The sequence below is a fragment of the Pan troglodytes genome, chromosome 4 (assembly GCF_028858775.2).
Source record: "Pan troglodytes isolate AG18354 chromosome 4, NHGRI_mPanTro3-v2.0_pri, whole genome shotgun sequence".
Taxonomy (NCBI): domain Eukaryota; kingdom Metazoa; phylum Chordata; class Mammalia; order Primates; family Hominidae; genus Pan; species Pan troglodytes.
The window spans coordinates 139,206,397-139,234,389 of NC_072402.2; the positions used below are offsets into that span (position 1 = coordinate 139,206,397).

The 27,993-nt window shown below is 51.7% G+C and overlaps 20 protein-coding genes across 20 annotated transcripts in view; all 20 read left to right on the forward strand.

Annotated features, from left to right (window-relative positions):
• Positions 1-27,987, forward strand: part of PCDHGA1 (protocadherin gamma subfamily A, 1) — a 181,896-nt gene extending 153,909 nt beyond the window's left edge. Inside the window, 3 exon segments of the mRNA NM_001082555.3 lie at positions 9,815-9,873; positions 20,390-20,478; positions 25,955-27,987. Of these exon segments, the coding sequence (NP_001076024.3) occupies positions 9,815-9,873; positions 20,390-20,478; positions 25,955-26,181 (375 nt within the window). The 3' untranslated portion in view covers positions 26,182-27,987.
• Positions 1-27,988, forward strand: part of PCDHGA3 (protocadherin gamma subfamily A, 3) — a 168,420-nt gene extending 140,432 nt beyond the window's left edge. The window contains 3 exon segments of the mRNA NM_001082544.3: positions 9,815-9,873; positions 20,390-20,478; positions 25,955-27,988. Of these exon segments, the coding sequence (NP_001076013.2) occupies positions 9,815-9,873; positions 20,390-20,478; positions 25,955-26,181 (375 nt within the window). The 3' untranslated portion in view covers positions 26,182-27,988.
• PCDHGA8 (protocadherin gamma subfamily A, 8) overlaps positions 1-27,988 on the forward strand; it is a 120,969-nt gene extending 92,981 nt beyond the window's left edge. Inside the window, 3 exon segments of the mRNA NM_001031620.4 lie at positions 9,815-9,873; positions 20,390-20,478; positions 25,955-27,988. Coding sequence (NP_001026791.2) covers positions 9,815-9,873; positions 20,390-20,478; positions 25,955-26,181 — 375 coding nt within the window. The 3' untranslated portion in view covers positions 26,182-27,988.
• Positions 1-27,990, forward strand: part of PCDHGA2 (protocadherin gamma subfamily A, 2) — a 173,709-nt gene extending 145,719 nt beyond the window's left edge. Inside the window, 3 exon segments of the mRNA NM_001082568.3 lie at positions 9,815-9,873; positions 20,390-20,478; positions 25,955-27,990. Coding sequence (NP_001076037.1) covers positions 9,815-9,873; positions 20,390-20,478; positions 25,955-26,181 — 375 coding nt within the window. The 3' untranslated portion in view covers positions 26,182-27,990.
• PCDHGB1 (protocadherin gamma subfamily B, 1) overlaps positions 1-27,990 on the forward strand; it is a 162,383-nt gene extending 134,393 nt beyond the window's left edge. Inside the window, 3 exon segments of the mRNA NM_001082569.2 lie at positions 9,815-9,873; positions 20,390-20,478; positions 25,955-27,990. Coding sequence (NP_001076038.1) covers positions 9,815-9,873; positions 20,390-20,478; positions 25,955-26,181 — 375 coding nt within the window. The 3' untranslated portion in view covers positions 26,182-27,990.
• Positions 1-27,990, forward strand: part of PCDHGA4 (protocadherin gamma subfamily A, 4) — a 157,524-nt gene extending 129,534 nt beyond the window's left edge. The window contains 3 exon segments of the mRNA NM_001082560.2: positions 9,815-9,873; positions 20,390-20,478; positions 25,955-27,990. Coding sequence (NP_001076029.1) covers positions 9,815-9,873; positions 20,390-20,478; positions 25,955-26,181 — 375 coding nt within the window. The 3' untranslated portion in view covers positions 26,182-27,990.
• The window catches only part of PCDHGB2 (protocadherin gamma subfamily B, 2), a 153,234-nt gene extending 125,244 nt beyond the window's left edge, over positions 1-27,990 (forward strand). Inside the window, 3 exon segments of the mRNA NM_001082562.2 lie at positions 9,815-9,873; positions 20,390-20,478; positions 25,955-27,990. Of these exon segments, the coding sequence (NP_001076031.2) occupies positions 9,815-9,873; positions 20,390-20,478; positions 25,955-26,181 (375 nt within the window). The 3' untranslated portion in view covers positions 26,182-27,990.
• Positions 1-27,990, forward strand: part of PCDHGA5 (protocadherin gamma subfamily A, 5) — a 148,403-nt gene extending 120,413 nt beyond the window's left edge. The window contains 3 exon segments of the mRNA NM_001082563.3: positions 9,815-9,873; positions 20,390-20,478; positions 25,955-27,990. Coding sequence (NP_001076032.1) covers positions 9,815-9,873; positions 20,390-20,478; positions 25,955-26,181 — 375 coding nt within the window. The 3' untranslated portion in view covers positions 26,182-27,990.
• PCDHGA6 (protocadherin gamma subfamily A, 6) overlaps positions 1-27,990 on the forward strand; it is a 138,664-nt gene extending 110,674 nt beyond the window's left edge. The window contains 3 exon segments of the mRNA NM_001082564.2: positions 9,815-9,873; positions 20,390-20,478; positions 25,955-27,990. Coding sequence (NP_001076033.2) covers positions 9,815-9,873; positions 20,390-20,478; positions 25,955-26,181 — 375 coding nt within the window. The 3' untranslated portion in view covers positions 26,182-27,990.
• Positions 1-27,990, forward strand: part of PCDHGA7 (protocadherin gamma subfamily A, 7) — a 130,203-nt gene extending 102,213 nt beyond the window's left edge. The window contains 3 exon segments of the mRNA NM_001082556.3: positions 9,815-9,873; positions 20,390-20,478; positions 25,955-27,990. Of these exon segments, the coding sequence (NP_001076025.1) occupies positions 9,815-9,873; positions 20,390-20,478; positions 25,955-26,181 (375 nt within the window). The 3' untranslated portion in view covers positions 26,182-27,990.
• PCDHGB4 (protocadherin gamma subfamily B, 4) overlaps positions 1-27,990 on the forward strand; it is a 125,188-nt gene extending 97,198 nt beyond the window's left edge. Inside the window, 3 exon segments of the mRNA NM_001082561.3 lie at positions 9,815-9,873; positions 20,390-20,478; positions 25,955-27,990. Coding sequence (NP_001076030.1) covers positions 9,815-9,873; positions 20,390-20,478; positions 25,955-26,181 — 375 coding nt within the window. The 3' untranslated portion in view covers positions 26,182-27,990.
• Positions 1-27,990, forward strand: part of PCDHGB5 (protocadherin gamma subfamily B, 5) — a 114,961-nt gene extending 86,971 nt beyond the window's left edge. The window contains 3 exon segments of the mRNA NM_001082565.3: positions 9,815-9,873; positions 20,390-20,478; positions 25,955-27,990. Coding sequence (NP_001076034.1) covers positions 9,815-9,873; positions 20,390-20,478; positions 25,955-26,181 — 375 coding nt within the window. The 3' untranslated portion in view covers positions 26,182-27,990.
• PCDHGA9 (protocadherin gamma subfamily A, 9) overlaps positions 1-27,990 on the forward strand; it is a 110,090-nt gene extending 82,100 nt beyond the window's left edge. The window contains 3 exon segments of the mRNA NM_001082557.3: positions 9,815-9,873; positions 20,390-20,478; positions 25,955-27,990. Coding sequence (NP_001076026.1) covers positions 9,815-9,873; positions 20,390-20,478; positions 25,955-26,181 — 375 coding nt within the window. The 3' untranslated portion in view covers positions 26,182-27,990.
• Positions 1-27,990, forward strand: part of PCDHGB6 (protocadherin gamma subfamily B, 6) — a 104,896-nt gene extending 76,906 nt beyond the window's left edge. Inside the window, 3 exon segments of the mRNA NM_001082566.3 lie at positions 9,815-9,873; positions 20,390-20,478; positions 25,955-27,990. Of these exon segments, the coding sequence (NP_001076035.1) occupies positions 9,815-9,873; positions 20,390-20,478; positions 25,955-26,181 (375 nt within the window). The 3' untranslated portion in view covers positions 26,182-27,990.
• Positions 1-27,990, forward strand: part of PCDHGB7 (protocadherin gamma subfamily B, 7) — a 95,258-nt gene extending 67,268 nt beyond the window's left edge. The window contains 3 exon segments of the mRNA NM_001082570.3: positions 9,815-9,873; positions 20,390-20,478; positions 25,955-27,990. Coding sequence (NP_001076039.1) covers positions 9,815-9,873; positions 20,390-20,478; positions 25,955-26,181 — 375 coding nt within the window. The 3' untranslated portion in view covers positions 26,182-27,990.
• Positions 1-27,990, forward strand: part of PCDHGA11 (protocadherin gamma subfamily A, 11) — a 91,931-nt gene extending 63,941 nt beyond the window's left edge. Inside the window, 3 exon segments of the mRNA NM_001082559.3 lie at positions 9,815-9,873; positions 20,390-20,478; positions 25,955-27,990. Coding sequence (NP_001076028.1) covers positions 9,815-9,873; positions 20,390-20,478; positions 25,955-26,181 — 375 coding nt within the window. The 3' untranslated portion in view covers positions 26,182-27,990.
• PCDHGA12 (protocadherin gamma subfamily A, 12) overlaps positions 1-27,990 on the forward strand; it is an 82,322-nt gene extending 54,332 nt beyond the window's left edge. The window contains 3 exon segments of the mRNA NM_001082567.3: positions 9,815-9,873; positions 20,390-20,478; positions 25,955-27,990. Of these exon segments, the coding sequence (NP_001076036.2) occupies positions 9,815-9,873; positions 20,390-20,478; positions 25,955-26,181 (375 nt within the window). The 3' untranslated portion in view covers positions 26,182-27,990.
• PCDHGC3 (protocadherin gamma subfamily C, 3) overlaps positions 1-27,990 on the forward strand; it is a 37,037-nt gene extending 9,047 nt beyond the window's left edge. The window contains 3 exon segments of the mRNA NM_001082571.3: positions 9,815-9,873; positions 20,390-20,478; positions 25,955-27,990. Coding sequence (NP_001076040.1) covers positions 9,815-9,873; positions 20,390-20,478; positions 25,955-26,181 — 375 coding nt within the window. The 3' untranslated portion in view covers positions 26,182-27,990.
• Positions 1-27,990, forward strand: PCDHGC4 (protocadherin gamma subfamily C, 4). Its single transcript, NM_001082554.3, is given in 4 exon segments — positions 1-2,619; positions 9,815-9,873; positions 20,390-20,478; positions 25,955-27,990. Coding segments are annotated over 4 exon segments (2,817 nt in total). The 5' UTR covers positions 1-177; the 3' UTR covers positions 26,182-27,990.
• PCDHGC5 (protocadherin gamma subfamily C, 5) lies at positions 4,022-27,990 on the forward strand. Its single transcript, NM_001082558.3, is given in 4 exon segments — positions 4,022-6,707; positions 9,815-9,873; positions 20,390-20,478; positions 25,955-27,990. Coding segments are annotated over 4 exon segments (2,835 nt in total). The 5' UTR covers positions 4,022-4,247; the 3' UTR covers positions 26,182-27,990.
• Positions 27,991-27,993: the final 3 nt, after the last annotated feature.

Sequence of the window (27,993 nt, forward strand, 5' to 3'; positions counted from 1 at the left end):
AGACAAATCTACCCCGCCACCAGCAAAAACGGCGCGTAACCCTTGCGGCGCCGGCCGAACCGCGCCAGAGCTGGCGCGGGGAAAGGGAGATAGGTGTCTCCAGCTGCTGTGGCTGTTTGGGGCGGGTCGGCTTCATCCGCGTCTCAGGAGCAAGTAGAGAATTAGCGGGCGGCAGCAATGCTCCGCAAGGTGAGAAGCTGGACAGAAATCTGGCGGTGGGCTACCCTTTTGTTCCTCTTTTACCACCTGGGTTACGTTTGTGGGCAGATCCGCTACCCGGTCCCAGAGGAGTCACAGGAAGGGACTTTTGTAGGGAATGTCGCTCAAGATTTCCTGCTGGATACGGACAGTCTGTCAGCTCGCAGGCTGCAGGTCGCTGGAGAGGTGAACCAAAGACACTTCCGTGTGGATTTGGACAGCGGAGCCCTGCTCATCAAGAACCCAATCGACCGAGAGGCACTGTGTGGGCTCAGTGCCAGCTGCATCGTGCCCCTGGAGTTTGTCACCGAAGGTCCTTTGGAAATGTACCGAGCAGAGGTAGAGATCGTAGATGTGAATGATCACGCCCCCCGTTTTCCGCGGCAGCAGCTGGACTTGGAAATTGGGGAGGCAGCTCCTCCAGGACAGCGTTTCCCGTTGGAAAAGGCTCAGGATGCAGATGTGGGGAGCAATTCAATTAGCAGCTATAGGCTGAGCTCCAATGAACACTTTGCACTGGATGTGAAGAAGCGCAGCGACGGCAGCCTGGTCCCAGAGCTGCTCCTGGAGAAGCCTTTGGATCGAGAGAAGCAATCGGACTACCGCCTGGTGCTGACTGCTGTCGATGGAGGGAACCCGCCGAGATCTGGCACCGCAGAGCTCCGGGTATCCGTGCTGGACGTAAACGACAACGCCCCAGCCTTCCAGCAATCCAGCTACAGGATTAGTGTGTTGGAGAGCGCACCAGCGGGCATGGTGCTCATCCAGCTCAATGCCTCAGACCCGGACCTGGGTCCCAGTGGTAACGTCACCTTTTATTTCAGTGGTCATACCCCTGATCGTGTAAGAAACCTCTTTAGCCTGCACCCCACTACTGGAAAGCTTACTCTTTTGGGGCCCCTAGACTTTGAGAGTGAGAATTACTATGAATTTGATGTGCGGGCTCGCGATGGGGGTTCTCCAGCCATGGAGCAACATTGCAGCCTTCGAGTGGATCTGCTGGACGTAAATGACAATGCCCCTTACATCACAGTGACCTCAGAGCTTGGAACCCTCCCCGAGAGTGCAGAACCTGGCACTGTGGTGGCACTTATCAGTGTGCAGGATCCAGACTCAGGGTCAAACGGAGATGTGAGCCTCCGCATTCCCGACCACTTGCCATTTGCCCTCAAGTCTGCCTTCAGGAACCAGTTCTCCCTGGTGACTGCTGGACCCTTGGATCGAGAGGCCAAATCTAGCTATGACATCATGGTCACTGCTTCTGATGCTGGGAACCCTCCTCTCAGTACCCACAGAACTATTTTCCTCAATATTTCAGATGTGAATGATAATCCACCCTCTTTCTTTCAGAGGTCACATGAGGTGTTTGTTCCTGAGAACAATCGCCCAGGGGACCTGCTTTGCTCCCTTGCAGCCTCTGACCCAGACTCTGGCTTGAATGCGCTTATCTCCTACTCACTCCTGGAGCCCAGGAATCGAGATGTATCAGCTTCCTCTTTCATCTCTCTGAACCCCCAGACAGGAGCTGTTCATGCTACTCGATCCTTTGACTATGAGCAAACCCAGACACTGCAGTTTGAGGTGCAGGCCCGGGATCGGGGCAACCCACCCCTTAGCAGCACTGTAACAGTTCGTCTATTTGTGCTGGACCTCAATGACAATGCCCCAGCTGTGCTCCGTCCTCGGGCCCGGCCTGGTTCCTTATGTCCCCAAGCACTGCCTCCATCAGTTGGTGCTGGCCACCTAATCACAAAGGTGACTGCTGTGGACTTGGATTCAGGTTACAATGCTTGGGTTTCCTATCAGCTCCTGGAGGCCCCAGATCCCAGCCTGTTTGCCGTCTCTCGATATGCTGGGGAGGTGCGGACGGCTGTTCCCATCCCAGCTGACCTCCCACCACAGAAGCTGGTCATTGTGGTAAAGGATAGTGGTAGTCCACCACTCTCTACCTCTGTTACTCTCTTAGTGTCCTTAGAGGAAGACACTCATCCAGTTGTCCCAGATCTTCGAGAATCTTCAGCTCCAAGGGAAGGAGAATCTCGTCTAACCCTCTACTTGGCTGTGTCCCTAGTGGCAATTTGCTTTGTCTCCTTTGGCTCATTCGTGGCACTACTCTCTAAGTGTCTTCGTGGGGCAGCCTGTGGAGTGACATGCTTTCCTGCTGGCACCTGTGCCTGTCTCACCAGATCTCGAAGGAGGGAGGGGCTTCCCCCTTCCAATGGGATCCTCCGAATCCAGCTAGGGTCAGATGACCCTATCAAGTTTGTTGATGTGGGAGGCCACTCTCACGGCTGTACACCCTTGGCTTCTGCACCCACTCGGAGTGATAGCTTCATGATGGTGAAGTCACCCAGTGCACCTATGGCAGGGGAGCCTGTTCGCCCAAGCTGCCCACCCTCTGATCTTCTCTATGGGCTAGAGGTGAGACCTTTGCAGGCTCAACGAATGCTTGAGGGTTATTCTGATCCAGGCATATGGCTAGGCCATGTCCTAGACAGTACTGGCCTCTCAGTAAGTGCCCATAGTGATGTCACCATTTTTGTAAGAGGTAACTATGTGGTAGACGCTGTGCTTTGTAACTGTTTCGTGAATTAACCAGAGTTGTCACAATTTAGCATTGGGGGCGGGTCATGCCTATATCTGAGTAAGAAATGAAAGTAATTGGTGATCAAGAGCCAGGCTGTTGTGGAAGCATGATGATGGAATGTGGGAGCACAGGAGGCTACAGTGCACAGGGTACAGTGCACCAGGCAGTCACTTGGACAAAGGTGGCTGTTTTCTCTACTCTTCCTGAAAGAGGGGATCAGATTCTGAAGTACCTTAACTCTAGGTTACCATTTCCCAAGGGATTGAGGGGAAATAAAATCTTTGTCTCCCAGTATCTAGTACACTGTGAAGGGACCTCTCTATTTGAAACATAGAGACAGCAGAAAGAGGAGAGAACTAAAGGAATAGAGAGGCATGCATCAGAGTGGTAGCATAGATCTTTTGGTCTGGGTCTTAGGACTCATATCAAGTCCCTACTGGGGATTTGAACTAGATGCGGTAAATTGGAAGGTTGGGGCAGGTTGGTCATCACCTTTGGAAAAAACAGTAAGTGAAATCACTTATGTCAGAAAACTGGTTTACAGTTGGCTGATTCATAGAAACAGCCACCCTGTGCATCTTTAAGTTGAGTTCTCCTGAATTTGGTGAAACCATGAAACCTAGAAGCCAAGCCATCCATGCTTGGCCTCTGACCACCCTCCTGGGTGACCTGATTCAGCCCCAGAAATGTTCCCCTACCCAAAAACTGTAACACTCATTCCACATTTGGGGTCTGGGGTGTCAGAAAAGCTAAGTCCCATGTCAGCTGACATTGAGATTTCCGCAAAGCATTGCTGGAGAGTCAGGACAAGACTTTACAAGGTTCTTACTAATCTTTTCTCTCACCTTAGCAGCATTCAGCAGGATGGGGGAGGGTGGGGGAATACATGGGCTTTGCCTCTCCCAGAAGGACAAGATTTTGCTGGTTCAAGCAAAGTGGTGGAAGCTTCTGAAGTCATGCAGGAAGTTGCTGGGACAGAACGCTGAGGAGTTTTGTATCACTTTGTCTTCCCTGTTGAGTACCATCTGAGCTGTCAAACTTTGCTGCCAAGGGGGCTGAATCAACCTGCAGCACGAAGTGAGTGGGGAGGTAGGAAGCTTCTGTGACACAGATTTGCAGCCTGTGTTCCCAAGGTTTCCAGGATTGAGGAGACTCCATAATTGGTTGAGAGCACACAGACTTTTTGGCCAATCAGACTCAGAGCTGAGGTGGGAGATCTGCTCTTCCAGCCCGCCTCTCCTCCTCCAGCTCCCTGGCTCCACTCAAATTCAGCTCCCCTCCCCCCTGCCCACCCCCGCCACTCGGTGACTAAGAAGAACTGCTGCAAGCAGGCAAACCTCCGAGCAGTTTTTAAGAGGCTGGAAGGAGACATAAGAGACTTCAGCTGCTGCATTCCAAGCCCTGGGTCTACCTTGGAGACAGGACAGCACAGACTTACTCTCCACAAAGGGACTTCTGGGTCATGGGGCCCAAGACACTCCCACAGCTCGCTGGGAAATGGCAAGTGCTGTGCATGTTGTCCTTGTGCTGCTGGGGCTGGGTGTCTGGGCAGCTTCGTTACTCAGTGGTGGAGGAGTCTGAGCCGGGGACGCTGGTGGGGAATGTTGCTCAGGATCTGGGCTTAAAGATGACAGATCTGTTGAGCCGGCGGCTGCAATTGGGCTCTGAGGAGAATGGGCGCTATTTTTCCCTGAGCTTGATGAGTGGTGCCCTGGCAGTGAATCAAAAGATTGACCGAGAAAGCCTATGTGGAGCCAGCACCAGCTGCCTGCTGCCAGTGCAGGTGGTGACTGAACACCCCCTGGAGCTAATCCGTGTAGAGGTAGAGATCCTGGATCTCAATGACAACTCTCCTAGCTTTGCCACCCCTGAGCGAGAGATGCGCATCTCAGAATCAGCGGCATCTGGGGCACGATTCCCACTGGACAGTGCCCAGGATCCGGATGTGGGCACCAATACTGTGAGCTTTTACACTCTAAGCCCCAACAGCCACTTCTCTCTGAATGTGAAGACCCTAAAAGATGGGAAGCCATTCCCAGAGCTGGTGCTAGAGCAGCAGCTGGATCGTGAAGCCCAGGCAAGACATCAGCTGGTGCTTACTGCTGTGGATGGGGGGACCCCAGCCCGCTCAGGGACCACCCTTATCTCTGTCATCGTGCTGGACATCAATGATAATGCTCCAACCTTCCAATCCTCAGTTCTACGTGTGGGAATCCCAGAGAATGCACCCATTGGTACTCTGCTGCTCCGCCTCAATGCCACTGATCCAGACGAGGGCACCAACGGCCAACTAGACTATTCTTTTGGAGACCACACATCTGAGGCAGTGCGGAACCTCTTTGGCCTAGACCCTAGCAGTGGGGCAATCCATGTGTTGGGTCCCATAGACTTTGAGGAGTCACGTTTCTATGAAATTCATGCAAGAGCCCGTGACCAGGGACAGCCTGCCATGGAGGGCCACTGTGTGATTCAAGTGGAGGTGGGGGATGTCAATGACAATGCCCCAGAGGTGCTATTGGCCTCTTTGGCCAACCCTGTCCTAGAGAGCACACCAGTGGGCACAGTAGTGGGGTTGTTTAATGTGCGAGACCGGGACTCAGGTAGAAATGGTGAAGTGAGCCTTGATATCTCTCCGGACCTGCCATTTCAGATTAAGCCTTCTGAGAACCACTACTCGCTGCTAACCAGCCAGCCTTTGGACCGGGAGGCCACATCCCACTATATCATTGAGCTGCTGGCCAGCGATGCTGGTTCACCTTCCCTACACAAACATCTCACCATCAGGCTCAACATTTCAGATGTCAATGACAATGCACCCCGCTTCAACCAGCAGCTTTACACTGCTTACATCCTAGAAAACCGGCCTCCGGGCTCCCTTCTTTGCACTGTGGCTGCCTCAGATCCAGACACTGGGGATAATGCCCGCCTCACCTACTCCGTTGTAGGAAATCAGGTTCAGGGAGCCCCAGCCTCCTCCTTTGTGTATGTCAACCCAGAGGATGGACGGGTCTTTGCCCAGCGTACCTTTGACTATGAATTGCTGCAGATGCTGCAGATTGTGGTAGGGGTTCGAGACTCCGGCTCTCCCCCATTGCATGCCAACACATCTCTGCATGTGTTTGTCCTGGACGAGAATGATAATGCCCCAGCTGTGCTGCACCCACGGCCAGGCTGGGAACACTCAGCCCCCCAGCGTCTCCCTCGCTCTGCTCCTCCTGGCTCCTTGGTCACCAAGGTGACAGCCGTGGATGCTGATGCAGGCCACAATGCGTGGCTCTCCTACTCACTGTTGCCACAGTCCACAGCCCCAGGACTGTTCCTCGTGTCTACACACACTGGTGAGGTGCGCACAGCCCGGGCCTTACTGGAGGATGACTCTGACACCCAGCAGGTGGTGGTCCTGGTGAGGGACAATGGTGACCCTTCACTCTCCTCCACAGCCACAGTGCTGCTGGTTCTGGAGGATGAGGACCCTGAGGAAATGCCCAAATCCAGTGACTTCCTCATACACCCTCCTGAGCGTTCAGACCTTACTCTTTACCTCATTGTGGCTCTAGCGACCGTCAGTCTCTTATCCCTAGTCACCTTCACCTTTCTGTCAGCTAAGTGCCTTCAGGGAAACGCAGACGGGGACGGGGGTGGAGGGCAGTGCTGCAGGCGCCAGGACTCACCCTCCCCGGACTTCTATAAGCAGTCCAGCCCCAACCTGCAGGTGAGCTCGGACGGCACGCTCAAGTACATGGAGGTGACGCTGCGGCCCACAGACTCGCAGAGCCACTGCTACAGGACGTGCTTTTCACCGGCCTCGGACGGCAGTGACTTCACTTTTCTAAGACCCCTCAGCGTTCAGCAGCCCACAGCTCTGGCGCTGGAGCCTGACGCCATCCGGTCCCGCTCTAATACGCTGCGGGAGCGGAGCCAGGTGAGGGGCTCGGCGCCGCCCTGGGCGACCCCAGGGGGCGGCACTGGAGAAGCCGCCCGTCCTCATAAGGGATTGAACTTGCATCCACTCCTCTCCGGCCGGCTTGGTCGCTGGCTGCGCTCCACCCGATTCTCGGGATCATTGGACCGTTTGCGCGGAACCAGAGAGGCCGATTAAGGGATGGGGCTCCGAGCACCGGGGGTGGTGGCGACTGTGGGCGAGGGGAGGTGGGACCGACCCCCACCCCTACACTCAAAAAAGGCCGGGGCCCCCTTCGAGCTTCCGGTGAATTTCGGGCGATTTCCGCGGGTGTCGGGGGTCCCGGGAGGAGGCAGTCACAGATCCACCCCTGCAGCCAGCCTCCTAGGCGCCGGCTCCGGCACGCTTCGCCGGTCTGTAGGTTTCCTCTTCGATTTCTCCCCAGCTCCCAGCATCTGTGACTTCACTGTTACCCTCCCTATCCCCGCATCACCCAACCGCACCTGTCTGCGGGACTTAGGTGTGCGCGCGGGGCTCATGCGTGTCCTCCCTGCAGGCCACCCCCACGGCCCACACAAGTTGCACGGGCTCGCCACGCCCCGCCAACACGTGCGCGGACGCACGCACGCACTCCTCGCACGTGGGCTTACGCGAATACCAGCTTTCACTGCCACTCGCTCGCGGCCAGATTCACAGGCCTGTCCCGGTCCACTCGCAGCTCCCCTCTGCCGCTCCCTCCGCCGGGCTCAGGAGTACTCGTAGCTGATTGTGCGCGCCTGAGGGTCCCAGATCGCGGCCGCCCAGGACCAGGCGAGGACTCCGGAGCCTCCTCTCACCTCTCCCACCTGCGCCCCGGGCTGGGCCGGGTCGCCTGGGGGGCGGCCTGAGCGAGGCGCGGGGCCAGGAGCGCTGGAGCGACTGCCGCTCTAAGTGCCGGGCGGGCAGGACTCTACGATCCTTGGGCCAGAGGTCCGGATGGTCCCGGGACTCCGTCTCAAGGGTCGGCGACCCCTCAACCCAGAAGCCTCGAGCAGGCGGACAGGCAGAGCTGCCCAGTGGCCGAGGCGCGGCAGGGCTCGGCGTTGGGCGAGTGAGTGAGCCTCTATAGGACAGCAGGCCTGGGACTCCAGTGGCACCAGCGGCCCCTTCCTCCCGCAGGAAGTGAAAGCCTGGAGCGCCCTGGCTCTCAACCCCCAGAGATACAGGCTTTTGGCGCCGTCGTGATCACAATGTGCCCAGCGATCTAGGGTCAGAGATTTGGAGGTGACCAAACTATCTGAGACTCTAACAAGTCCTGTCTCCTCTGGCAGATGGAAAGCTATAGGCTCTGCCAGATGCCAGGGTGCCCTTATGTGTGAGGAAACTACAATAGTAAAAAACACAAGTCTCCCCAACTCCAGGAGCTTTTATTCAAAATATATCAATGCCTAACTCTGCTCCTAGGACTGTATTTTGAAACACCCCCAGGTGATTTTGATAGCTGATTGAGAGAAACTTACTATATAACTCCTTTGAGAACCTCATCTCATTTGCTCTTCCCACCATTGCTGTTGGCTAGGTACTAACATGCCTCTCTTATAACAGCTTCACAGAGGTCAAGTGACTTGCTCAAGTTCACAGAGCAAGTAAGAGAGATTCTAACCCCTGTCTAACTCCAGAATGTGTGCTTTTAATTTCTTGGCACTTGGAACTTTAAAAGCTTGAGGACAGGAGAGGGGAGTTGCCTCTGCTGGGATTTTGCTTCTGCTGGGATGGGGCAAGGGTGGGGTTCCTTCCCTTTTAGGACCTTACATGTGGGGAAAGTCTTCTGTGGCTCCTCATTTCTGAGCAGTCCCCGCAGCGCAAACTTGGCCAGTTATCCTTTTGGAGGTTGAGTTCCCCCAGCTCCGTTTCCTCCTATCACAATCACTGCATTTCCATGTAGATTCTGCTGTGTCTAAGAATACAGTGGCTGAGGGCTGGCCATCCCTGTGCCCTTCTCCATGGCAGCCCCAGAATGGTGCTGGTGACTCCCAATACACCTGGAATGCTAGGTTTCTGGGTTCTGCTCATATCACTGCCACCTGTGAGCCTTGAGTGAGCCACTGGCAGTTCCGGAGCTTCCTTCTCCCTGGAGTAATCTGAGATACTCACACTCTCTGCTTCTGGGAGCAAGTATGAGTATTAATTACCAGCCCACCCCAGAACCAGTGAGGAGGTGGCTCTAGGAGTGCTCCATGAGAGTGTGCAATGGGATAACACATCCCCTGGAAAGACCAGAAGGGACTCAGGAATGAAGTGGCTGGCCAGAGCCCCACACCTTCAGCTAGGTGGGAGATGGCTACACATCAGCCCCTTGAGAGCCCTGGAGACTTAGTTGGCCCTGCTTGGAGGCTGTGGGAGCTGGATCCCTCCCCGCTGCATCCCTTCCATTTTTCTCCGTCTCAGACAGAGCAGCCTTGTTCTCTTCTCCTTAGTCACAGACCATTGTCTGGCACGGAGTTCTAGGGGTGAGAAGTGTCCCGGGACTTGGATGCCCCGCAAAGGCCCAATCTGGCATGACTCCTAAATTAATAATGTATTTAGCTGTGGGAAGATATTCTTGCGAGCCAAGGGCCCAGAGAAGATGTCCCTGTGAATGTGTCACTGCACAACCTGGCACCAAAAGGGTTACCAGGAACAGCAGCCATCTTGCTGCAGAGGATGCTTTGTTCCCAGCTGAGGAGTTGAATAAATTCATTCTAGGGCTGGTAGAATTCTCATTGAAAAGCCTCCTTTGCCACTTTAGGGGGGCTTTCTCTGCACCTCTTCCCCCAGTTCCACAGAAGATGCCTTCAGTCCTTGAATTTTGGCTCAGGAGTTCTGACTCTGGGGGCAGGGAGGAAGGGGCCATTTCTTTAGGAAAGGAGTCTCAGCTTGCTCACTGTGGTCAGATGAAATGTGATTTATCTCTTGGTTTCTGGTACCTCAGACCTCTGAGACCTGAGGTGTATTTTGTCTTTGGAGATGAGTCCACCCCTGCCCCCTCTTAGTCCGTTTTCTTCTCTGTGCCCACTCCCCTCCTTCTCTCCCGGCCCATCCCTAGGGGCTCGGGTGACATTCTAACTTCTCACGGGTACTCAGCCCCTTTCCCTCTGTTTTCTCCACAGCAAGCCCCGCCCAACACGGACTGGCGTTTCTCTCAGGCCCAGAGACCCGGCACCAGCGGGTAGGTGACTCATTCTCCAGCCCACCCTCTTCTCTGCGGCATTTTCTCAGGGATGACGTGGGAGGAGATGGGGGAGGGCCCAGCATTTGCTACAAATGGCTTGTCCCTCAGTTTGAGATCCCAGGGAGGTCTTGGTGTGCGGGGGGCTGGCACACAGACCCCGGAAGGAAGAGGCGACTGCCCTGACTGTTCAGGAAGCTCAATTCACATGCTTGCCCCTTCCCTCCTCCCCACGACCGGCACCTTTTCCTATCCCCTGAGGGCACTGTGGAACCAAAGGATGGTCTTAAGCTGGTCTCTGGGTGAAAGCGAGGCTTTCTATGCCCATGTACTGCCAACCCCCTCCCCTGAGTTGAGCTGGGCTCCATTCTGACCTGGGGCTCAGGCAGAAAAACATTTGACCGGAGGAGGCGGTCCGCACTCAGCGCCTCCTCCAGAGCCTCCAGAGCCGAGGCTGACTGCAGCCTGGGGAGAGTGGAGGCAGCACAGCTGGAGGTGGAACTGAGGAAGGACTGGGCGGGGCATGGAGCAGGCCCCCCTCTCCGGCCCCTCCTCCCACTGTCCTCTGCCCCTACTTGTCCTGCTCTCTGTCTGTGGGGTCTCCGTGTCTCTGCCCCTTTTTCTTGAGTTTCTGTCTTTGCCACTCTCTCTTACCTCTCAGTCCTTCCCTCAGTCTCTATCTCGCTTTGCAATCTCTGCCTCTCCCTCTCTTCTCCATCTCTGTCTTAGCTTCCGTCTTGATTGCTGCACCTCAGCCTCAGTCCCTTTCATTTGTCTACTTGCATTGATCTGTACCGCCCACTGTGCCTGCCATGGCATAAGTGCTCAATAAATGTGGAGTGAGTAACTACACGGGACCCTTAGTCTCTTTCTCCTTCTCTCTCTCTGCCTCCCTGTCCTTGTCCTGGACCTCTTTTCTGTTTCTCCTTTCACCGTTTCCTAGCGCCTTGTGTTCTTCTATCCCCAGCCTCTATGTTTCTCTGTCTCTCACTATTTCTGCTTTCCTCTCTGTTCTTTGTCTCTCTTTGTCTCTGTCTCTGTATATCTTTCTTTGTCTCTGTCTCTGGTCTCTGTGCCTGTTGTCTTTTTCTGCCTCTTTCTCTGTTACTCTTTCTTTATCTCTCTTTTTCTTTTATCTTGTCTTTTTCTCTGAGCCTCTGTCTCTGTCTCTCATTTTTTTGTGCTTGTGGGCAAGCCAGCACACAAAACCCCCATCACACCACCAACACCCCGCTCTCTTCCTTCCCTGCCCCTCACACACTGAGCCTTTGATCACAGCTCTCCACCAGACACCCTCCCATCCAAGCAGCCCCAGCTGCTCATTTCAATCTGGTATGAATTCCTGCTGAGACAGGAACCCCCTGCGGGCTGAAGGGGAGGGAAACTTCAGCAGAAAGACCTTCAGTTGGTCTGAGCAGAGTGGGATAGGCTCTGCGCCAGGCCTCCCAGTTAGAAGTCAGGAGCCTGGAGGAGTCTCAGAGCCCAGGGAGAGAAGCAGGAGCTTGGGCCACCTTACCCTACCTCCTCAATGGTTGAGTACTTGCTGTCAACATTTGCCAAGTTGCTACAGATGCTGAGCTTCCAAGAGTTATCTTTCCCCCATCCTGCAACCAACCAAACCCTTGTTGCCACAAGGACCCAGGAGCCCTTGGTGTATGGCAGAGATTCCAGCTTCTGGGCATGCACAGTCCTGTCACCCATTTTAGGAACGCAAAGCGCTTCTTAGAAGGCCCCTAAAAAGCAGCAGATCAAAAGGCTTGGGCTGCCCTTGCCCTTCCTTTGACCCCAGCTGTTGTCCTTCTCCCTGCTGGCCTTGCCAACCTTCTCATAAGTTATCCATTAAGTCATTAATGTATTCATTCGTTCATTTATTCAACAAATATTTATCGAGCATCTACTATGAGCAGGGCCCCGTGCTAAACATTGGGCTATAGGAGTGAACAAGTAGATGTGATCCCAGAACTGATAGGCTTCCAGGCCAGCAGAGGAGACTGAAAATTTGCAACAAGTAACACTTAAAAAAAAAAAAAAAGGCTGGGCGCTGTGGTTCACGCCTGTAATCCCAGCACTTTGGGAGGCCAAGGTGGGTAGATCACTTGAGGTCAGGGGTTTGAGACCAGCCTGGCAGCCAACATGGTGAAACCCCATCTCAACTAAAAATACAAAAATTAGCCAGGCGTGGTGGCAGGCACCTGTAATCCCAGCGACTTAGGAGGCTGAGGCAGAACTGCTTGAACCCGGAAGGCAGAGGTTGCAGTGAGCTGAGGTCACGAAAAAAAAATAATCTAGCCACAAATCACAGTAAGTTCTGAGAGGCAGAGAACAATGTGAGTGTAATGGGGGGGAAGATCAGAGAAGGCTTCTAGGAGGAGGTGACATTGAGAAGTTCTAGGCCATTTATGTTCCCTCTACCTACCACCACCCCAGGCCATACACTGGCTTTGAAGCAGAATTCACCATTGAACCTGGAAGCCCCACCAACTGCCTCTCATGTGTCCTCTGGGGTGAGCACCTTACCCCTGCCTCAACTCCCATTCCATTAAATGAGAGGCTTAGTGGCCTGGAATACATGTGGGAGCTCTTGGAGATATGGAGGAGAAGGTGCGGAACCTCTCTCTCTCTCCTCTCTCTGCTTCCTTAGTTAACTTGTGGAGGATGCAACAAACCTTTTTTTTTTTTTTTTTAGACAGAGTCTTGCTCTGTTGCCCAAGCTGGAGTGCAGTGGTGCGATCTTGGCTCACTGCAACCTCTGCCTGCCAGGTTCAAGCGATTCTCCTGCCTCAGCCTCCCGAGTAGCTGGGACAGCAGGTGTGCACCACCACACCCAGCTCATTTTTGTATTTTTAGTAGAGACGGGTTTCGCCACGTTGGCCAGGCTGGTTTCAAACTCTCCGACCTCAACTGATCCACCTGCCTCAGCTTCCCAAAGTGCTAGAATTACAGGTGTGATCGCCCCCGGCCACAACAAACATTTTTGATTCAGCGGCTCCAAAGTGAAATAAGCGTTAGGATCTAGTCCAGTAACTTCAACTTCTCTCCTTCATTCATTCAACAAATGGTCAGTGAGCACTTTCTGTTGGCCAGGCAGTGTTCTCGATGTGGGAGGCCCCTGCCCTCAAGGAGTTTACAGTGCACTGAAGGAGACAAATATTGACCAAATAATTACAAAAATAAATGTGAGACTGAAACTGTCATAAATGCTAGGTAGAATTGTATCTGGTGGTGTGGGCGTATAATAGGGATTTGATTTAGGGAGCAGGAGGACATCCTGGAAATGAAGTTGTGCTGAGATCTGAAAGACAAATACAAATTAACCAGCTAAAGAAAAGAAGGAAGAGCATTCCAGATGGTCAGGCATACCAGCTTCAAAGCAGGGCTAGTGTTGAGTTCTTCAGTAAACTTGGTTCAAGATCAAGCCAGCTCTGGGTCACACTGCCTACACAGAAGGAAGAGCATTCCAAATGGGAAAAGCCTATGCAAAAGCCTTGTGGTGAGGCCTCCTGGGATCAAGGGAATGGCAGGGAGTTTTCTCTTTGCTGGCACTGGAGTGAGGGGATGAAGAGGAGAGGTTCCTTTTATCCAGTCTAACCCTGGTTCCAGCCTTCTGTTGATGCCCTGCCTCACTCCCTCCCCACCATTTTGCCCACTGCTCTCCAGCCTGGTCTGGTCAGACACACCAGCTTCAAAGCAGGGCTAGTGTTGAGTTCTTCAGTAAACTCGGTTCAAGTTCAAGTCAGCACTGGGTCACACTGCCTAGACAGAAGGAAGAAGACCTGGCCAGGTGTGGTGGCTCACGCCTGTAATCCCAGCACTTTGGGAGGCTGAGGTGGGTGGATCACCTGAGGTCAGGAGTTTGAGACCAGCCTGGCCAACATGATGAAACCCCATCTCTAGTAAAAATACAAAATATTAGCCAGGTGTGGTGGTGCACACCTGTAGTCCCAGCTACTCAGGAGGCTGAGGCAGGGGAATCGCTTGAACCCAGGAGGCGGAGGTTGCAGTGAGCTGAGATCACACCACTGCACTCCAGTCTGGGTGACAGAGCGAGACTCCATCAGGAAAGAAAGAAAGAAAAAGAGAGAGAGGGAGGGAAGGAAGGAAGGAAGGAAAGAAGGAAGGAAGGAAGGAAAGAAAGAAAGAAAAAGGGAGAAAAAATGAAGAAGACTTACATTCTGAAGTTCCTGCTTGGCACATGCTTCTCCTCCCCACCACCACTATCCCTTCTCAGGTCATCCTTTGGGTGTCTGATCCCAATAGCTGTTGTCTCAAGCTCTGAGCCCAGCAAACCATTTCCCCCTTCTTAGGCTGTAACCCAGGCCCTGCCCTGCAGCTGTCCCCAGCCTCTGCACAAAGAGTCTCCATTTGGTCCCTAGCCTGTTCTCTGATGGCTCCACACTACCATCCCTCCTCTGAGAGACAGTATCCCTGCTCTCTCTCAGTTTGGGCAGTCATTCAACAAACAAATAGCAACTTAATTTTTTTCCACTTATAAAATAGTACATGCTCATTATAGAAACATGAAAAATAGAAAAAAAATTAAAAGGAAAACCACCCATCATTTTACAATCTAGGGAGAACCACCACCAACTGCAGTTTAATATGAAACATTTCAAATATGTACAAAAGTAGAGAGAATGGTGTCATGAACCTGTATGATACCACTATCCAGCTTCAACTAATGCCTTATCTTGTTTCACCTATATCCCTACCCTTATCCTGTCCTTGGATTCTTTTGAAGCAAATCTCAGACATCATATAATTTCATCTTGGTCTCCACCATCTTTAACAGATGACTTTTTTTTTTTTTTTTTTTTTTTTGGAGACAGAGTCTCACTTTCTTGCCCAGGCTGTGGCACAATCTCAGCTCACTGCAGCCTTCACCTCCCGGGTTCAAGCAATTCTCATGCTTCAGCCTCCTAAGTAGCTAGGATTACAGGTGTGCACCACTACACACAGCTAATATTTTGTATTTTCAGTACAAACAGGGTTTCGCCATGTTGGCCAGGCTGGTCTTGAACTCCTGGCCTCAAGTGATCCACCCTCCTCGGCCTCCCAAAATGTTGGGATTACAGGTGTGAGCCACCTTGCCCGGCCAGATGATTCTTTCATAAGGTCCACATTTTATATTTGAGTGAGTGTCTCTTAAGTATCTTACGCTCTTTTAATGTAAAAGACTTCCCCTCCATCTTCCATTTTTGCAATTTATTTGTTGAATCCCTACCTTTTCATATATATCTTTCTAAACTTTTCTTTGTGTAATCAAAGAACATGCATGAGCTTCATTTTTATTTTTATTTATTTATTTATTTATTTATTTATTTATTTATTTATTGATACGTAGCCTTGCTCTGTCACCCAGGCTGAACTGCAGTGGCACAATCTCGGCTCACTGCAAGCTCCGCCTCCCAGGTTCACGCCATGCTCCTGCCTCAGCCTCCAGAATAGCTGGGACTACGGGCGCCCACTACCACGCCCGGCTAATTATTTTGTATTTTTAGTAGAGACGGGGGTTTCACCGTGTTAGCCAGGATGGTCTCGATCTCCTGACCTCGTGATCCGCCCGCCTCGGCCTCCCAAAGTGCTGGGATTACAGGCGTGAGCCACCGCGCCTGGCCAAGCTTCATTTTAAAAAAATCTCATTCACCTAAATAAGTTGTTCACAAACTTGTCACACTTTCATGTGACACTTTATTCACATATTAAGAACTGTTATTCCCAGTCATACGGTACATTTCCTACTAGTTTTTTAAAAATAGCAACTGAGGCCATACTGTCCAACAGAGTTATAGCTTTTTTCTTCTTTGCAGTGTATCATGAGAATTTCCCTATGTCTTTCAAAATTCTTCCCAAGTCATTTGCAGAGTAACTCCTCTTATGAATATACATATTATTTTACAGAATAAGTCCTCATATGAATATACATATTATTTTTCTAATGCTAATGGGCTTTTGCTACATTAGAAAACATACACATTCATTTACAATTTTTTTTTTTGAGACAGAGTCTCGCTCTGTCTCCAGGCTGGGGTGCAGTGGCGCCATCTCGGCTCACTGCAAGCTCCACCTCCTGGGTTCAAGCAATTCTCCTGCCTCAGCCTCCTGAGTAGCTGGGACTACAGGCACGCGCCACCACGCCCAGCTAATTTTTGTATTTTTAGTAGAGACGGGGTTTCACCATGTTGACCAGGATGGTCTCAATCTCTTGACCTCGTGATCCGCCTGCCTCAGCCTCCCTAAGTGCTGGGATTACAGGCGGGAGCCACCATCCCCAGCCTCATTTACATTTTAACACAATTAAATTCAGGCTGTTGTCAGGGTGACTTCCTAGATTTCTCAGTTTTTTGAGCATGATGTAGGGAGTATTTTATTATAGTCCAGTCTATGGGATATTCCCTTATACACACACACACACACACACACACACACACACCCCAAACTCAATAGGGCAAGAACCATATTCATCATCTCTTAAATCCTAGGTCCTGTCACAGGCCACTGCTTGGAAAATAGTTGACTAAATGTAGTCCATTTCTTCCATTTTTACTTTTCACTATTCCCCAAATCCTGGAAGAGTCCCTCATATCTGCTGCTGGGGCTCCAAGGCCTCCAAGCTGAAGCCCAGTACGTTGTTGTGCATAAGATCATAGGCCCTGGAATCATATTAGGCTGGCTTTCAGGTTGCAACTCTACCAGTTCCAGCTGTGTGACTCTGGTATAGTCTCTCAACCTCTCTGAGCCCTGTTTTCATCTGTTGGAAAATATAGATAATCACAACACTTATCTGCAGGGTGGTTCCGAGGATAAAAAAGACAAATATATTACCCAGTCAGCTTAGAATAGGAAGCTCTCAGTAAATGGTTAAAAAAGAGGTCTCTCTCCCTCTGCTCATCTCTTACCCAGCTTCACATAATTGGCAGCCCACCCACCTGTTTGGCCCTCAACCTTCAACCATTTCCCAGGACGCCTCCTTACACTCCTGATCATCATGGTTCCAACCCCACTTTTCCACTCAGCTTTGTTCCCTCAACACCACTGCTCCCTGTGACAGGTCATCCTCCTAACCTCTGGCATCTGGTCCCGTTGTCTCCCTGACAACCCGCATGCTCTCCTCCCTGCAACCCCCGCCGCTTGCCTGCTCTCCCTACTTTACTCCCATTAGCCCCCTTCACCTGGGGCTGAGAACACCTGGCCTTGACCCTGCACCCTCAGCCAGGCCCACAGAGCTCAGTCGGGCTGGAAGTAAGGACCCCAGATATTCAGTTGAGGAATTTAACATTAATACAATAATATAGAATCCACCAGCAGATTTTCATAAATGTTCTGTGTGTTCTTTTATCCTTTTTTTTTAATCCAGGATTTTATCAAGGAGCATAGATTGCATTTGGTTGTCACGTCTTTCCTCTCCTTTAATCTGGAGCCAGCTCCCAGTCTTTCTATTTTTTTTAATGACATGGATATTTTTAAAGAGTCCAGGCCAGTTGTCCTTTAAAATGTCCCCGAACCTGGATTTGCTGGCTATTCTCTGATGGTTAGATTCAGATTACACACCTTGGTAGGAATACTTCCCGCAGCATCACAGTGGGACTCATCTAATGTCGGCCTGTCCCACTATCAGTGATGCTGAGTTTGTTCGTGTGGTAAAAACAGTGTCCCAGATCTCTCCATTATAAAAATATATTTTTATAAAGATATTTTAAAATATTTGTGAAAATATAAGTAATCTGTGGATGATACTTTGAGATAGGCAGCAACCCTTCATGCAATTTTAGTATTCCCTGATGATCCTTGCCTGTATCTGTTTTTACATCAGTGATTACAAAGTGGTGATGTTCTGTCATTCCTTCTACATGTATTTGCTGGTATTCTTCTGAAAATTACCTGGATGATTTCTTCAGATTTAAATTCACTGTCTTTTCCTTGGGGAAGCCTGGACTGGCTGAGCTGCCTAACCCTGACTCTCTGTCTTTTTTTTTTTTTTTTTTTTTTTGACAGGGAGTCTAGCTCTGTTGCCAGGCTGGAGTGCAGTGGCAACCTTCACCTCCTGGGTTCAAGCGATTCTCCTGCCTGATCCTCCCAAGTAGCTGGGATTACAGGCGTGTGCCACCATGCCCGGTTAATTTTTTTTTTTTAATATCTATTTTAGTTGAGACAGGGTTTCACCATGTTGGTCAGAATCGTCTCGATCTCCTGACCTCGTGGTCTGCCCGCCCCTGCCTCTCTTCATACCCTCTGGTAGCCCCTGACACAGCCCATGGCAAGTATCACAACTGCAATTACTCTATTGTGTAATTATTTAAAATCAGCCTCTCAGTGCCCACCATGAGCACTGTAAAGATGGACAATTTCTATCATATTCACAGCCATAACCCCAGTACCTAGCTCTGTGTCTGGTACATAGTAATTGCTCAAGAAAGAATTGTTGGAGGGGCACGGTGGCTCACGCCTGTAATTCCAGCACTTTGGGAAGCGGAGGCAGGTGGATCATGAGGTCAGGAGTTCGAAACCAACCTGGCCAATATGGTGAAACCCCGTCTCTACTAAAAATACAAAAATTCGCTGGGCATGGTGGCATGTGTGCACTTGTCGTCCCAGCTGCTCAAGAGGCTGAGGCAGGAGAATCACTTGAACCTGGGAGGCAGAGGTTGCAGTGAGCCAAGATCGCGCCACTGTACTCCAGCCTGGGTGACAGAGCGAGACTCCAGCTCAAAAAAAAAAAAAAAAAAAAAGAAAAGAAATAATTATTGAATCAATGGAAACGGAATTACAACTCTTCCCACTTTTGGGAAGGAGAATTGAGATTCCTGCTTTCCCCTTCAACCCTAGCTTTATGTTTGTTGTGATGGTATAGAGGTCACACATGGCAGCCTTGTGTCTGTTCTTAGGCTGAGTTCATCTACTTAGGGACGGGGAATCCCAGATTGGGCAAAACCAAAAGCAGGGACAGACCTTGGAAAAATTGTAAAGCAGTTTTTGGTTGTGCTCACCCACCATGACAAAATATGCACACACACAACGCAACACACACACACACACACACACACACACACACATTTTCATGCCTTCAAGGCCTACCCTACAGCCTTTCCCATGGTGCCAAACCCTTCTTCTTACCTTACAGTCACTTAACTGTCTCTGCTGGTCTCTTCTCACTCATTTAGGCAACAAATATTTATTGAAAAACTTCTCTGAGCCAGATGGTGCCAAACAGTTACCTAAAGGGCAGACTGTGTGTGTGCCAGGGCTGTTTGCCGCCAACACTCCCCTGCAAATTGAAATAATTTCATCCTTGGAAATTCAAAAAAATCATGAAAATTGTCACTGTGGGAAAATTCCAAGTAGAGCTGAACTTTCTAAGAAGCAGAGAGTTTTTCTTATGGTTTAGTATTTTTTTAAATTATGAATCATTTCATGTTTTTTCAACACTCGGAGTTTCTAAAAGTCTCAATTAGGTCCAAGTGCTAGGCTTTGTGCTAGGTGCTTCAGTAGGAAGCAGGTGGAGTCGCTGCCTCACAGAAGTCAGTGTGGTGGAGGAACAGACAGGCACTACAACAGCTGCAGTGTGACTAGTGCCATGTGGGGCAGCCGCTGGGATGGGAGTACAGTGGAGGCACCTGCCCAGTCTGAGTGGATCTCCTCTGATATATTTTATTCATGTCATCATGGCAAATGTTGGGGGACTGGCATTCTAGGGAACACCATCTGCCCAGGATTCACAGCAAGAGGGAACTTGAGGGATAGGAAAGTGCACCTTGGAAAAGGTTTGATGATAGAGTGTTTGAGGGCCGGGGGTGGGGGTTCTTGTAAAATAGGAGGGGCAGGTTCTTCTATGGCCGTGGATTTTACTCTGAGGGCTTAGGAAGCCATTGAATTTTAGAAATTTCTTCTCCCTGCTCCAGGGTCTCTTGGGGCCTCCTACATCTCCCCCTAGGTACCTCCTAGGTCCCCACTTTTTCTCTAGCTCTGGAACATTCTCTTCCATTTCCCACCTTCACAGTCCTCTGGAGAAGGTCTGATCTCCCTCACTATGACAGGAAGCCAGGCTCTCTCATGGTGGGTGGGGGAATGCACTATGTTCAATGCATCGGACCAGCCTGGCCAACATGGTGAAACCCCGTCTGTACTAAAAATACAAAAATTAGCCTGGCACAGTGGCAGGTGCCTGTCATCCCAGCTACTTGGGAGACTGAGGCAGGAGAATCGCTTGAACCCAGGAGGTGGATGTTGCAATGAGCCAAGATCACGCCACTGCACTCCAGCCTGGATGACAGAGTAAGACCCTGTCTAAAACAAAAAGAAAAAAGCATCGGAGACAGCAAAGAGCTGGTTTGAGGGACTGACTTGTGGGATTCTGGCTTCTGAAGGATTGTAGAAATGCCTCCTACCTTGCTGAGAGAAACAGGTCTTGGGCATGGGGTAGGGTTAGGGTACTAGGTTTGGGAGCCCTGGGAGAGGACAGGAGGGGCATGAGCTTGTGCCGGCCTGGGAGTCTGTGCTCACCATCCAACTTTCTCCCCAGCTCCCAAAATGGCGATGACACCGGCACCTGGCCCAACAACCAGTTTGACACAGAGATGCTGCAAGCCATGATCTTGGCCTCCGCCAGTGGTAAGTGGTGTCAGTGTGTGTATGGAAGAGTGGGAGACCTGGGGTTCTGGGGTGCGTCTCACAGCCACCATGCCCACGGACTGGATGTCAAACCTGTGTAGTTTCTCCAGATCTTTCGGCAGGTCTGAAAGGGCCCACAATTCCAAACATAAAGCCTGGAATTGTGGCTAAGGAACAGCAGAGGGGTTGGGGGTCCTGGGATGCCTGGAGGAGAGCGAACAAGGAAAAGACTCATGGAGGGAATAGTGGTTACAAGTCTAGCTCTGGAATGGGACAGTGTAGCTCAGGTCCTAGCTCTGCTACTATCCTTGGGACTTGGATCAACTTGCTCAATCTCTCTAAACCTCAGTTTCCTCAGCCTAGAAAGTGGGGACAGGGACCCCAAAGGGTTGTTGTAGAGATTAAATGAGATGATACCACAAAGCATAGAGTTCTGGGCCTGGCGCTTGGAAGCCCTCAAGCAATGAAAGTGGGTGTAGAAATCCCCAGCAGAGAGAACACCTCTTCTTTATGCGAGGCTCCTCTTTCGCTGCCCCTAACTCCAGAGTAGGATTCTGGTTTTCCCATAAGGTTGACTAAGGGCTTCCTTTGTAATAGAGATTCGGCTAGTGGTGGTTGTCCCTGAAGAGTCACTAGGGCCCAGAGCAAGAGAAGAAGAATATCATTTGTCCTTAAGAGCACAGGCTTAGGCTGGGCGTGGTGGCTCACGCCTGTAATCCCAGCACTTTGGGAAGCTGAGGCGGGAGGATCATGAGGTCAGGAGTTCGAAACCGGCCTGGCCAACATAGTGAAACCCTGTCTCTACTAAAAATACAAAAATTAGCTGGGCATGGTGGTGCGTGCCTGTAGTCCCAGCTACTTGGGAGGCTGAGGCAGGAGAATCGCTTGAACCTGGGAGGTGGAGGCTGTGGTGAGCAGAAAATCGCACCACTGCACTCCAGCCTGGGCAACAGTCTCGCTCTGTCTCAAAAAAAAAAAAAAAAAAGCACAGGCTTTAGAGGCAGGCCAATCTGGATTCAAATCCTGGCACCTGGCACCACCACTTAGCAATGAGTCCTTAGGTAAGTTATTAAACCCCCTCGGTTTCACTTACTATTAATGGGCACAGTATTAATGGATCTCACTGTGGTGTTACCAGGGCCAAATGCAAGTCCCTCAGCACAGGATTGGCAGAGAGTAAGGGCACAATATATTATTATCTTTGCTGACCCAAACCCGTTTTTTACTGGGTAGAAAGCAGAATTAGAATAATGCCTATTAATAAAGACTAGCTTCTGGAGCAGCAAATCCTGGGCTTATAAGGAGGCTGGCAGAGGATCAAGGCATTGCCCTATATCATGAACTGATAGCCCTGCCCTCCAGCACGTCTGGAGGACTGGTGGGTAGAGAACCAGGTGAAATCACAAGAAGCACTGTCATCACACCTGGGCACATGCTAAACAAACTTTAGGGGCCTCCTGTCAATGAATCCTCTCAATAGCTCTGCAAGGCAGGTCTGATTTCTCACATTCGACAGATGAGAGAACCGAGAAGGCACTTGCCCCAGGGTCCTCAGTTTTGAGCTGCCAAGCTGAGGTTCTAACCTGCCTCAACTCCTAAGTTTATGCTCTTTCTACTATAGGGACCATGGCTGCCTTTGGATCCAGCCTCGGCTTCTCTATTACCTGAGCAGGATGAGAGGCTGTCCTCTTCCTCGAGCTCTGCTTTATTCTTCCAGATCAGGGTTGCCAGATAAAATACAGGATGCCCAGTTACAGTTGAATGTCAGATAAACAGCAAGTACTATTTCAGCATAAGTCAGTCTCAAATGTTGCATGAGACATAATCTACTAAAAAAAAAAATGCTTATTGTTTACCTGAAATTCAAATTTAACTGGGAGCCCTGTACTTTTATTTACTAAATCTGGCAACTCTACCCCAGATGTCTGTGAGGTTAAGTGGGGCCAGGCCTACAGCTGACGGAAGGACAGAGAGAGAGGTGGCAGGGACTGCTGGCTTCCTGAGGCAGAGCTGTCCCAGGTCTGGTGGGGCTATGATTCCAGAGAGGCCAGCGACTGAGTATGAAAGTGGCAGGCGGCTGGGTCTGAGGAGTTGCCAAGTTGGCCTCTTGAGGGAAATAAACAGGTATATTTAGCTGTTGTGGCCTTGCGCCCTGGCCCTGAGGCCAGGAAGCAGCTTTTTAGCCTAAATCCAGATGTTAAAAACAGAAATGAAATCAGTATTTATGGCCCCAAACCCTCCAAGCAAGTCATGCAGCTCGTTCCCCTGTCAAGGCCTCCCACCTTTGGCCCACACAGGGCCTGACCCTCCTCTAAGCCTGCGCCCTGGGGAACGGACCCTGGGGGTGGAGGTGGTGGGTCAGGCCCTGCTCTCACTTTCACACCCGCTTCCTAGCCCTGAAACCAGAGAGGTTCCTGAAGTCCAGCCCAGCCAGGCCTGTGGGGCTGCTGAGAGGGGTTAAGTAAGAGGGAGAGTAAAAACCGACACTTGGGAGGAGGCTTTTAAAATAAACATCTGCGGGGAGGGATGCTCTCAAGGAGGCTGCGGTTTGCAGCTCAGCCAGCTGTGTTCCAGCTAATCAACCTCCTTGGGCTACTCTGGAGTTGCTGCCTTGGCCCTGGGATGGGGTAGGTTAAGAGGACAGAGGGAGGTCAGAGAGCTGGGGGCTGAGTTTCCCTGAGTAGAGGCTGGCACAGGAGAGAAGGCATCACCCCCACCTCGTCCAGGCCAGAAGATGTCCAGCTTCTTGAGGTTCTCCTAAGTCTGCCTCTCCTTGGACCAAGAGAAAATCCCGGTCCTTGACCAAGGTGGGCCTTGGGGGGAGTGGGGTGTAGAGGGAGGGGCACTGGAGAACTGACTCTACAGAAAGTCAAAGCTGGCAATCCAACTTCTTCCCCTCAGATTTATAGATGGGAAAACAGGCTTGAGCCACGCAGAGACTTGACCAAGCTCACACAGTTCCTTAGTGGCAGAGCAGAGCAAATATTCTCTTTCTTTTACATTCTGGATTTCCATATCTTCTCTCCCTCCTGGTCCAGCCCAACCTCAGGGCACCCCCCACGAGGTGGGCGGGGGATGGCTTTGTCACTTGCACCCACTCGGGGTGCTACTCAGAGATCTTGGGTGCACATAGGACGTGGGTGGGCCGAGCTTCTAGCTACTCCGTCAGGCCCTTCCTGTCATTCTGTTTCTGCCTCCCTTCTCCCTGCTTCTCCGTGTTCCTCCTCATTCTTTTCTGTGTGCAGGGAGACTACACCCCCCACCCCGCTCTTTCTCTGGCGCCTCTGAGGTCCCCCCTCTAGCCCCTAAATCACTCTGGAATCCTGGCTCTTTGAAGCCAGATCTGGGCCCCCCTCCCCTACCCCTTCCATTCCCAGGCTGGGAAAGGCTGAAGAGGCTGACGGCTGGAGGGGAGGGGGCGGGGCGGTGGCGGATCTGGCTTCCTTTTGGAGTTAATTAGGGAAAACAGAGAAATGTCAGCGGAATGAAAGGGCTGGGGGTGGGGGCCATCTGGGGTAGGAGAGGAGGAAGTGGGCAGCTGCTCCCTCCCACTCAACCCCTCTCCCCCGCCCCCAGAAAGCTCTCAGCTCCGGGGATTTGCGACATGAAATGGGGGCTGTAGAAACCTGAGCGCTGGTGCGTGAAGAGAAAAACCGAGGCGCATCCCGGCTCTCCCCTCCCGTGTGCCCTCCTCCTCTTATGCCGGCTTGAAAATATTTCCTGTCTCTCTATTTCTCAATCCCTGGTTGATGTCCCAGGATTACTCAGCCTCTCCGGCTTTAGTCACTCTCTCTACCCGCTCCCAGGGTCCAGGGTGGAGGCAGAGGGAGGCTGGGAGAGAAGCTCTACTGCCAGCTGGGCCTGGGCTGGCCTGGGCATCCCTGAGGTTTTAACTGTCTCCTAACCACAGAGGCTCTCAGGGCCTCCAGCAGCGAGCCCCAATGAGTCAAATTCTTGTTTCCTCCTCTCCCACCCCCGACCCAGTCAGGGCAGGTGAGGGGTAGAGGTGATGGCATGCTGGATGTGACGGTGTTGATGATGTATTGCACAGGATGAAGCACCATCTCATTTAGTCCTCACAGCAGCCTTCACAGTGCGTACAAATCAGCTGGCAATTCCGAGAGGCTGCATTCTAAACAAGTTCCTGGGTGATGCTGAGCCAGGGCCAGAGTGTGGACTTCTCTGGGCCCCAGTTTCTTCTTCTGTACAGTGGGACGTTGGACTGGAGGTGCTGTCTGATGTCACCTAGCTGTGACACTCTGAGCCTGTGCCTAAAGTGTCCCTGAGATGTCTAGTCCCCGAGATCATCATCTCCTCAGCTTCATAGAGCAGGGCTCTTCTCCATCTTCTCTCTACCTCCCATTCACTCAGAACAGGGATAAGGTCCAAGCTGCTGGTGGTGATGGTGACTGACTGTCCCTTCCAGCATGCGCTTAGGTACACTTGGGCCTGAATGCCCCTCTAACAAATGCTACTGGGTATGGCCTTGGTCCTTCTAACACTTGGTTCCCTCATCTGTAAAATGAGGGTCATACCACATAGCTGGCTGGGCTGTTATGTAGAGGTTAAAAGTGATTGTGCATGTGAAGCATCCAGCAGAGTGCCTGGCACACAGTAGGTGCTCAAATGCTGTTTTGAAATACAAAAATTAGCTGGGCTAGTGGTGTGCACCTGTAATCTCAGCTACTCAGGAGGTTGAGGCAGGAGAATCACTTGAGCCCAGGAGGCAGAGGTTGCAGTGAGCCAGGATCGCGCCACTGCACTCCAGGCTGGGCGACAGAGCAGGACTCCATCTTAAAAAAAAAAAAAAAAAAAAAAAATGCTGTTTTGAAATGGAGGCTTGGAAGAGCGCTCTTCACCCCCACCCCGCACAATTACTAACGGAACTACCGAATCTCTACTCCGTGCCAGGCCTTGCTTGGCAAAGGCTAGGGGCATGTAAAGCCATGGTTTCATGGCTGCTGCCCTCCAGGAGCCCATGGTCTAGTGGGGGAGTCAGAGGCTCCCTTGAGAAAGCCAGGGCAAGGAACTGAGAGCCCATGTCACAGCCCTGAGAGAAATACCAGCGAATGTGTTTTGAGCACTTACATCTACCAGGCACTATTTTACGTACCTGACATACATTTTCTAATTTAGCATTCACTAAAACCCGAAGAGGTGGTTACCATTATCATCCCCATTTTGCAGATGAGAAAACTGAAGTGGCATAGGGAGGTTAGGTAGACTTGCCCAGGATAACAGTGAGTAAGGAAAGGAGCTAGGAATCAAACCTAGACTTTCTCACTCCAGAGCCTCTTAACCTCTACCTTCAACTCTTGTGAAGAGAGACTACCTTGGTGACCCCTATATTCCCAGTGCTCAACGTGGTCAAGGCCCAGGGTGCTGTATAGGCATTCATTAACTGCTGGGGATATAAGACAGTGACTGTTGAGGACCCTAAGTTTAGCTCCCACCTGATCTTCCTCTGTCTCTGCAGAAGCTGCTGATGGGAGCTCCACCCTGGGAGGGGGTGCCGGCACCATGGGATTGAGCGCCCGCTACGGACCCCAGTTCACCCTGCAGCACGTGCCCGACTACCGCCAGAATGTCTACATCCCAGGCAGCAATGCCACACTGACCAACGCAGCTGGCAAGCGGGATGGCAAGGCCCCAGCAGGTGGCAATGGCAACAAGAAGAAGTCGGGCAAGAAGGAGAAGAAGTAAAATGGAGGCCAGGCCAAGAGCCACAGGGCGGCCTCCCCCCAACCAGCCCAGCTTCTCCTTACCTGTACCCAGGCCTCAGAGTTTCAGGGCTAACCCCCAGAATACTGGTAGGGGCCAAGGCCATGCTCCCCTTGGGAAACAGAAACAAGTGCCCAGTCAACACCTACCCCCTTCCCCCCCAGGGGGTTGAATATGCAAAAGGAGTTCTGCTGGGAACCCCCATCCAATCAATTGCTGTACCCATGGGGGTAGTGGGGTTAGTGTAGACACCAAGAACCGTTTGCCACACCCCGTTTAGTTACAGCTGAACTCCTCCATCTTCCAAATCAATCAGGCCCATCCATCCCATGCCTCCCTCCTCCCCACCCCACTCCAACAGTTCCTCTTTCCTGAGTAAGGTGGTTGGGGTGTTGAAGTACCAGGTAACCTACAAGCCTCCTAGTTCTGAAAAGTTGGAAGGGCATCATGACCTCTTGGCCTCTCCTTTGATTCTCAATCTTCCCCCAAAGCATGGTTTGGTGCCAGCCCCTTCACCTCCTTCCAGAGCCCAAGATCAATGCTCAAGTTTTGGAGGACATGATCACCATCCCCATGGTACTGATGCTTGCTGGATTTAGGGAGGGCATTTTGCTACCAAGCCTCTTCCCAACGCCCTGGGGACCAGTCTTCTGTTTTGTTTTTCATTGTTTGACGTTTCCACTGCATGCCGTGACTTCCCCCACCTCCTCCTCAAACAAGAGACTCCACTGCATGTTCCAAGACAGTATGGGGTGGTAAGATAAAGAAGGGAAGTGTGTGGATGTGGATGGTGGGGGCATGGACAAAGCTTGACACATCAAGTTATCAAGGCCTTGGAGGAGGCTCTGTATGTCCTCAGGGGACTGACAACATCCTCCAGATTCCAGCCATAAACCAATAACTAGGCTGGACCCTTCCCACTACATAATAGGGCTCAGCCCAGGCAGCCAGCTTTGGGCTGAGCTAACAGGACCAATGGATTAAACTGGCATCTCAGTCCAAGGAAGCTCGAAGCAGGTTTAGGACCAGGTCCCCTTGAGAGGTCAGAGGGGCCTCTGTGGGTGCTGGGTACTCCAGAGGTGCCACTGGTGGAAGGGTCAGCGGAGCCCCAGCAGGAAGGGTGGGCCAGCCAGGCCATTCTTAGTCCCTGGGTTGGGGAGGCAGGGAGCTAGGGCAGGGACCAAATGAACAGAAAGTCTCAGCCCAGGATGGGGCTTCTTCAACAGGGCCCCTGCCCTCCTGAAGCCTCAGTCCTTCACCTTGCCAGGTGCCGTTTCTCTTCCGTGAAGGCCACTGCCCAGGTCCCCAGTGCGCCCCCTAGTGGCCATAGCCTGGTTAAAGTTCCCCAGTGCCTCCTTGTGCATAGACCTTCTTCTCCCACCCCCTTCTGCCCCTGGGTCCCCGGCCATCCAGCGGGGCTGCCAGAGAACCCCAGACCTGCCCTTACAGTAGTGTAGCGCCCCCTCCCTCTTTCGGCTGGTGTAGAATAGCCAGTAGTGTAGTGCGGTGTGCTTTTACGTGATGGCGGGTGGGCAGCGGGCGGCGGGCTCCGCGCAGCCGTCTGTCCTTGATCTGCCCGCGGCGGCCCGTGTTGTGTTTTGTGCTGTGTCCACGCGCTAAGGCGACCCCCTCCCCCGTACTGACTTCTCCTATAAGCGCTTCTCTTCGCATAGTCACGTAGCTCCCACCCCACCCTCTTCCTGTGTCTCACGCAAGTTTTATACTCTAATATTTATATGGCTTTTTTTCTTCGACAAAAAAATAATTAAAAGTTTCTTCTGAAAAGCTGAACGT